The sequence below is a fragment of the Papaver somniferum genome, unplaced genomic scaffold, assembly GCF_003573695.1.
Source record: "Papaver somniferum cultivar HN1 unplaced genomic scaffold, ASM357369v1 unplaced-scaffold_160, whole genome shotgun sequence".
In the NCBI taxonomy this organism is placed as follows: domain Eukaryota; kingdom Viridiplantae; phylum Streptophyta; class Magnoliopsida; order Ranunculales; family Papaveraceae; genus Papaver; species Papaver somniferum.
The window spans coordinates 278,278-287,467 of NW_020625487.1; the positions used below are offsets into that span (position 1 = coordinate 278,278).

Here is a 9,190-nt window from a genome sequence, read left to right on the forward strand (position 1 = left end):
AAAGTTGGATAAATAAAATATTAAAAGAGATTTTATTTCGGAAATGCTATTCACCTCTTTCTACTCTGCTTCCTTCAATCTAAACCATACATTTAAAATTTGAATCACATTTAGGTACAAGTGAGATTCACCATTTTCCAGATGTGGCGTTTAGATTAGAAGGAACAGCTTAGGGAGATGGACAATAAAAAGCTGAATAGCACCACCGATTTTATTTCACCTCGTTAAGAAAATTCCGGAACGGTAACCAGGATCGCTCTCTGTAATAAGCTGTATTTGTTACGTGAAAGTAACTCATTTAATGACGTTAGTGTGTTAAATCTTCAAGAACCGAGTAAAAAAAGTGTTAAAGCATTATTTAGATTAATTTGGAAAATCATTAATTTCTTTACATAACTAAATAAATTAATGGTATAATTTTTTTTTTTTGGTAAATCATAATTATAAATAAATTAATGCCAAAAAGTTTCCATCGTAAAAAACAACCTAATACAGGGGAGTCTTGCGTGGAAAACCACCACGTCAGACGAAGTGGGTGGGCTGGCGATAAAACCGACGACGATACTTGCTCTCTACCCTCCCATACTCTCTTTATAAACCTAACAATCTCTCCTCCTTTTCCTCCATCACCTCTCTCTCACTATACCTTCCCATCTCATATTTTCTTGTTTGAGAAGAAATTTCAGTTCATCTTATTCAAAATTATCATGTCTTGCTACAAGGGAAAGTACGCTGGTAATAATCTCAATCTCTTCTCGTTTCTGTTCTCATTGTTTGATTTGATTTGGTTTCATCTTAATATATTGATTTGATTTGGTTAGATCTGATTTGGTTGTTCTTATGTTCTTATTTTAATTAGTTTTGGTACTTTTTTTTACTCAGATCTTGGTTGTTTATGCTTAGATTTTGGTTTTTTGTTATGGATCTGATTTGATTTAAGCTCACTATTTAGATCTTACTTTGAAAACCAGTGATTCTGTTTTTTAGATTTGTGATAACAAAGCTTGACATTGTAATAGTTTGTTTCTGTCAAGAACAGTGAATCTTAATTTGTTATTGGTTGGTGAATTGAATATTGAGATCTTTGATTTGATTCTGTAAAGCTTATGATTCATGTATCTCAACACAAGAGTTTTGTATGCTGTAATCAATTTTGCCTTTAATCAATTTATTTGATTTGGTAATCAATTGTGCCTTTAATTTTTAGCAGTAATAACAGCTACATGATTCTGTATTTTTTGTACCTAATTTATATCGATTTTCATTGATCCATGGATAGTGTAGACTTGGGGAAGAAGTAGGATTCATGTTCTGTTTTTACTGAATGCTATTTTTGAGTTTCTCTATTTATTATATTTTTTTCCAGATGTAGATTCATCCTTTGTTCAATTGCACTGGGGTATTTGATTGAGAATTTGTTCACTTTGCTTGTTGGTTAACGATTTTGCTTTTTTAATGTGCAGATGAATTGATTGCCAATGCTGCCTACATTGGTACCCCTGGAAAGGGTATCCTTGCTGCTGATGAATCTACCGGTACCATTGGAAAGCGTCTATCAAGCATCAATGTTGAGAACGTTGAGTCCAACAGACGTGCTCTTCGTGAGCTTCTTTTCTGCACCCCTGGATGTCTTCAATACCTAAGTGGTGTTATCCTTTTCGAAGAGACTCTATACCAAAAGACTGCTGCTGGTAAGATGTTCGTTGATGTCATGAAGGAAGGTGGTGTCCTTCCAGGTATCAAGGTTGACAAGGGTACCGTTGAACTTGCCGGAACCAACGGTGAGACCACCACTCAGGGTCTTGATGGCCTTGCCCAGAGATGTGCTACATACTACGCAGCTGGTGCTAGATTTGCTAAGTGGCGTGCAGTTCTAAAGATTGGCCCCAACGAGCCATCACAATTGGCCATCAACGAGAATGCTAACGGTTTGGCCAGATATGCCATCATCTGCCAAGAGAATGGTTTGGTGCCAATTGTTGAGCCTGAAATCTTGGTTGATGGAACACACGACATTGACCGATGTGCTGATGTTACCGAGAGAGTTCTTGCAGCTTGCTACAAGGCTTTGAACGACCACAAGGTTCTTCTTGAGGGAACTCTATTGAAGCCCAACATGGTTACCCCAGGTTCTGAAGCCAAGAAGGTTGCTCCAGAAGTGATTGCTGAGTACACCGTCCGTGCTCTTCAGAGGACCATGCCCCCAGCTGTTCCAGCTGTTGTTTTCTTGTCAGGTGGACAAAGTGAGGAGGAAGCAACCAGAAACCTTAACGCAATGAACCAGCTCAAGGCCAAGAAGCCATGGTCACTATCTTTCTCCTTCGGTCGTGCTCTTCAACAAAGTACCCTCAAGGCGTGGTCAGGAAAGGACGAGAACATTGAGAAGGCACAAGCAGCTTTCCTCGCAAGGTGCAAGGCTAACTCTGAAGCTACTTTGGGTACCTACAAGGGTGATGCTCCAGTTGGAGAAGGTGCTGCAGAGAGCCTTCACGTTAAGGGCTACACCTACTAATCAATCAACTAGATGAGGTTGTGGTTTCTCTCTGATAATCTTGTCCTTTTATTCTGATTTTAGTTTGCTATTTTGATGTGTTAAAAGAACATGGTATAGTGGGGAATCAGGATGAAGTATCTCTTCTCTTTGGATTTTTAGAGTTTAGTGGTTTTTATTTAGAGTGAGTGATGAAGAAACGGATGCTGTTGCAAATAATTTACGGGAGTTTCATGACACACAATGCTGAGTTTGAGAAACGTCTCCCTTTGAACTTTATCTTTCAAATTTATGATTTCTTGTTCATGTTAAATTTCTTTAGCTCTTTGAGCAAATATTTACGGGGCTTTTTAAAGTTTTCCCATTTGAGGCAGTCTTCACTTTTTTTTGTTTCCTGCTTGTTGTTTGTTTTCTTTGAAGCAATAGTTGTCGAGTATTTTCTTTTAAGCACTAGCTATGCATATCAGAGGCTTTTTATCCTCCGACTTGAGAACAACCAGCTTCAGCCCCAGTATCTGTTTTGGTTTCTTCCTAATTGGTCTGGTTTGGTCCGATTCCAACGGAAAACCGAAATCATGTTCATTCCTATTTCTAGCTGTACATTACGGGTCTTACACAACCTTATCTTCTGCATTTCAGCAGAGATAGGGCTAGCTCTAATATCCTTATTAATGTAGTTAATGTGGTCATGGCCATGGGTACTCTTAGAGCATCCACAGTGGGCGACTAAACCCAAATATTTGGTTTATTAACGAGACGTAGTGGGACGGACTATCGATTAAATCCTGACCATCGACTATATTTCAGACTATATTTGGTCTGGGACCAAGACTAAACACAAATTTGATCGCGCGGGACCTGAAGGCTACGCCCCACACCAGGCGTACATTTAGATTACGCCCCACACCAGGCGTAAATTTAATCTCCGCGCCATTTTTTTTTTTTTCAATTTTGTATGGGGCGGACGTTTACACCTCCGCCCCATAAGATTACTTTGACTCTTTAGTGGGACGGGCGGAGATTTAATCGTCCGCCCCAATTTTTTTTTTTTTTTTTCTTTTTTTTAAAACAACGGGCGGATGCACAGTGTTACGCTCGATCAAATTTAGTCTTCCACCGTAGCGTCACACACCAGACTAAACTCAAATTTAGTCGTTTTTTTTGGTCTTTGATCTTTGGTTATACTCGCACCACTGCAGTTGCTCTTATGGATGGTTTTAGCAGAGTTCTTCGATAATCCGCCAGCTTGTGTAGATGACTAGATTATTTTTAGTGTTCAACCCTATCTGCCTTGACATTTTCATTGAAATTGTTGTTTTCTTTCTGCGACCCGGCTGCCCTGGGTCTCGGACTGAATGTCCTAGATTGGTGGAGGATGCCCAAAACTTTTTCTTTTTGGGCGGGGAATAAAGCATTTTCGTTCTTTTTGATAACTTCACTGCGGAATTTGGGAAGCGAAAAAGTTATTTTCCTATACCTACTTGGTAACATACATAACAAAGAATAGTTCATATTAATAGTTGAGACAAAATAATGACAATTCAAACTAAAATAGAAAATAAACCAACCTGCCTGAAAAATAAAAACTAAACAAACCTGCCTAAAAATGGATCTCATCACTGTTTCTACTAACGTCGACTCTCATTAGTACCTTCTGCACCGGTCAAGTAATTCCTCTTGATTCTCTCACATAGTAAGCATCTGATTTCCTTGGATTTAATGAAAATATTTTTCTTTTCTTTTGTGCACGGTAAATAAAATTTACTGATCAGAAAAGGAGAGGATACAAAAGGCTTGTACCATCCAAAAAAAATACAAAAAGAGGAAAAACAAAGAACAAAGACTATGTAAAAATAATATACATAATACTGTGTTGCACATCCACTTCAGTATTTCACAACTTTATTATACATAATACAGTAGAAATTCTTTTGATTAGTACTCGATTATTCAATAAACTCTCTTAAATAATATTTTTGACCGGTCCTAAGTCGGGAACAACGTGCCAAATTAATAATTCGCTAAAATTATAAGATAATACATTTTTGATTATTTATGTACACCGCATATGAAATATAAATTAATAATATATATATATATATATATATATTATAAGGGACAGTGGTGTTTTTAACAATGGACGGTCATCCACAATTTGGATACATAAAGGACGCTCTAGATTAAGCCATTAATATGCATGTAAACTCTCCTCTCCAGATTTACACATTGGACGGTGGTTTACAATTTAGACATATAAAGGACGACTGAGATCACACCCCATACTTTTAACACTCCAACCATAACCTTATTTTTCGTTCAAAGCCGGAAGAAGACCACGTTATTATTGGAATTCAATGTCAGAGCGTTTCAGTTTTGCTCCGCCATCAATGTAATCAATCTCATTTATAAAAGGTAACTATCCTCCAACTTTATTCCATGTATTATCTATTCATTTCCAATTTTTCTTCGATTTAGAAGCTTGGAGACTCTTCATAATCCAATTTCTAGGGTTTCGTCATTCCATTTGGCGACATTGCGAACAGTATGGTTAGGTCTTCAATCCCTTTTCTCTATTTCTTTTTAGTTATTCTTCGAATTGTTTTACTTATCAGTTTTGATTTGATTAAAAATGACAAAAGTAAAACATAGGGACAAAACGCGACCATATGTCATCATACTTCCTGATTTTAATCTTAAAGTTGAATTTGGTACTTGATATTCAGAATTTAGAGATGTGTGTATGTGAAAAGAAAGTTTGAATCTTAGGATTATCAATTTGCTTGAATCAAGTTTGATAAAAATGGAGAAATACATGAACCATACTACTCTCTGAGTCTGAGAGTGGAGAGATTTTTGAATCAAGAGATTGGGAGATTACAATGGTCTAAATGGACATTGCTTTGGTAACTCTTTACTTGATTTTCTCTCCGTCCTATATCTTTTTTCTGTCTACTTTTTCCATTTAAAGTAGATGTTAGCCCAGGTCTTCCGCAATATAATTTTCCAGCTACTGCAGTTGTTACTGAGTCCAAGTAATCTAGTCAGGTCTTTGTTATTTACTAGGATCATAACAATTTTCAGTTTCATAATGTACTTATCTCTAATATAAATAGAAGTGTTTCATCTCCACAAGTTCTGTGGAAGATATTCACCATTTATCCATTCTGTCTTGGTATCAGACTCTTGATCCAAGTTCACCTTCCGCAGATATCAAATAACAAAAAAAAGAAGAAGTGAAGAACCAACAATCTGCTCACAGCGTCAGATATGGCAGATACAACAATCAATCTTCGACAAGTTCAAATACATCATTTAGTAACTCTGAAACACACAGAAACCAATCACATATTATGGAAAGCTCAATTCAAACCTATCTTAAAGGGGCATGGGCTAACTGGATTCATTGATGGATCCAAAGAAGTACCAGATCGCACTCTACCTGACAGTGATGAGATCAATCCTGCCTTCACTGCCTATGAAGCACAAGATGCATTAATCATTGGTTGGCTTAACTCAACCCTTACACCAGAATTTCTAAGCGTTGTTGCAAAGCTGGATACTTCAAAAGCAATATGGGATGCGCTGGAAACTGAGTTTGCACCTAAGACATTTGCTCACCAGATGAATCTCAAAAAGAAACTGCATAACTTATCCAAAGGTAATAAGTCTTTGAAAGCTTATTTAAATGAAGTTAAACGATTGTTTGATGAACTTGCATCAACTGGTTACACAGTTCCTTCTAATGAGATGAAACAATCCATTTGTAATGGGTTAAACCAGTCTTATGATCCAATAGTTACTGTGTTGGGTACTGCTGATAATATGGATATCCAGACGTTTAAGTCTCATCTTCTTACTTATGAGATGCGTCAAGAAAATCAACTATCACAGGAATCACAACCCATTGCAAATCTTGTAACTACTAATTCAGCATCATCCAGCAGAGGTCCACCTAGGATGCACAACAATCAACCTAGACGACAGCCACCACCAAACAACAACAATCGTCGTCCTCCTTACCAGCAACGTGGTCCTTCTCAAGGGGATGTGTACTGTCAAATTTGCAAGAAGAGGAATCACACAGCGGATCGTTGCTGGTTCCGCTATGATAGAAGCACTGACAATCGGCAAAGGCCTGCTGAAGATTATGTTGCTTTTCCTGATGACACTAATGCTCAGTGGGTCACAGATACGGGTGCGACAAATCATATGACTGCTGATGCTCAGAATTTGTGTATTCCTCATGAATATGATGGACATGACCAAGTGAGAGTAATGGTAATACTCTACAAATAGCACACATTGGTAACACTGAGTTTAATTCTAGTAACCGAAAGTTTGCATTGCATAATGTCTATCATGTGCCACAAATCAAAAAGAATCTGCTATCTGTTCATCAGTTTTGCAGGGATAATAATGTATATTTTGAGTTTCACACTAATCTGTTTGTTGTGAAGGACAAAATCACGGGAGCAACACTTCTATCAGGAAGGAATGAGAATGGACTATATGTGCTGGATACTTTCAGTGGCATGCAACCATCACAATCTCCCTCAACTCTTCTCTATGCAAGTATTCCAGTATGGCACCAGCGGCTTGGACATCCCATGCTGAGCACGGTTTCTAGAGTTGTCAAGCAGTTTTCCCTTCCAGTTCAAAATAAGAGTTTTACCTTCTGTCACTCTTGTCATGTAAGCAAGAGTAGGCGTCTTCAATTTACCCCTAGTACTACCATTTATGATACTCTTTTGAGTCTTATTGTTTCTGATATTTGGGTATCCCCAAAAACTTCTCGTAATGGATTTCGTTATTTTCTGATATTCATGGATGCTTACCCTCATTATACATGGATATATCCTTTAGTGCAAAGATCTTCTGTTTTTAATATCTTCTGTCAGTTTCATAAACAAGTAGAAAATCTCGCGGGTCATAAAATAAAAGTATTCCAATCTGATAATGCATTAGAATACAAGAAACTGTCTTCTTATCTACACAACTCAGGCATAGTGCATCGCTTCTCCTGTCCTCATACTTCAGCTCAAAACGGTCTAGCAGAAAGAAGGATTAGACACATCACAGAAAGTGGTCTAGCTTTATTATTTCAAGCACATCTTCCAGAAGATTTTTGGTCAGAGGATTTTACCACGGCCTGTTATCTCATTAACATGACACCAAATCTGTCATCTAGTCATAAAACACCACTTGGGTTACTCTTTGGCAAACAACCAGACTATTTATTTCTGCGTGTTTTCGGTTGCTTGGCATATCCATGTCTTAGGCCATATAATGCCAACAAACTAGAACCTAGGTCTCTCCCCTGCATTTTTCTAGGATATAGTTCGGCTCATAAGGGTTACATTTGCCTCCATCTACCAACAAATCGGCAATATATATCAAGACATGTTCGTTTTGAAGAGCACATATTCCTATTCTCTCCTTCCCAACAGCGTTCTCCCGAGGTAAGTTCTGCTATTCAAGACACAAGTACTGATATTTTTGGGTCTTCCATTTTCACACAAGATCGAACTTTGTTAGTGCAGCCTCACCAAAATGTACTGCCTTCCATTTTTGGTAACTCTTTACTTGATTTTCTCTCCGTCCTATATCTTTTTTCTGTCTACTTTTTCCATTTAGAGTAGAATTTCATGGTTTTACAAGTTAGCAAGCCTTCAATTTAGCCTTTTCGGTTTCAATTTATGTGATAAATATGGTTTCAATTGTAGTCATGTGAAATTTAGTGTCAAGCTGCTTATTTCTATATTGGTGTCAACTCAGTTTCGATTTTTATCCAACTTTGAAAATGCAGCTGATTGAATTTTGTATGTCAGAGTCATCTTTATATGCAGGTCTACAGATTGCACAATAAGTTGACCATGTGAATCTTGAGTTTTTCAGGTAAGAATTGAAAAAAAAATGTTTCAAGCATAGTTATATATTCCCCAATAATCGCATCTTCAGTTAATTTCTAGTAATAAAAGAGATTTCCAATTCATTAAAAAGTATTTCACATATAAGTTACATTTCACTACCAAGAATAAATATTCAAAGAAACTGAGTGTAGAGATTACAATGGTTTAAATGGACATTATACTCTTCACGTTTCTTTAACTTTTACAGTTCAGTTTTGGTTTTAACATTTACTGGGGTATGAATGCTCATCTTGGTTTAAAACGACATATCTACTCATACTGCAGGATATGTAGACAATGTTATGTTGAGTTGTAAATAGAGTATCCCGAGATATGTTTATACTTGCATATAAATTTCTTTTTACATTATGTACAGACTACAATTCCTATTGACGATTTCCCATTCACTGTCAACAGATATACAAAAGATCTGCGTACGGATATGTGGTACAATATTCATTCTCCCCGTTTATGTTTTTGCTGATAAAAAAGGTTGGTCATGATTATTACTCTTTTTGGAAGTGTAACATTTTACATTTTAACCAACTTGCATTCGCGGATTCTGTTTGGTCGTAACTACTTTATTGAAGTTCTTCATTTGTGTCGTATTCGTGGTTTCATTAAAAAAAAAATCGAGAAATGGGTTTTTGTTACTAAGTAACACCGAATTTTTGCATTCTACGTTATTCTGAGTACTACTACTAACTTGAACTTATAACATATCCCTGAATTATAAAATATGAGTTTATAATTCCCCACATAGAAGTATTTTTAGGTGTAATTCAAGTGG

The 9,190-nt window shown here is 36.8% G+C and overlaps 1 protein-coding gene across 1 annotated transcript; it reads left to right on the top strand.

Moving 5' to 3' along the window:
- Window positions 1–568: 568 nt before the first annotated feature.
- LOC113337564 (fructose-bisphosphate aldolase 6, cytosolic-like) lies at window positions 569–2,867 on the top strand. Its single transcript, XM_026583224.1, has 2 exons — window positions 569–735; window positions 1,464–2,867. Exons 1-2 carry the CDS (start codon window positions 708–710, stop codon window positions 2,510–2,512), a joined length of 1,077 nt encoding a protein of 358 aa, XP_026439009.1. The 5' UTR covers window positions 569–707; the 3' UTR covers window positions 2,513–2,867.
- The last annotated feature ends 6,323 nt before the right edge of the window (window positions 2,868–9,190 follow it).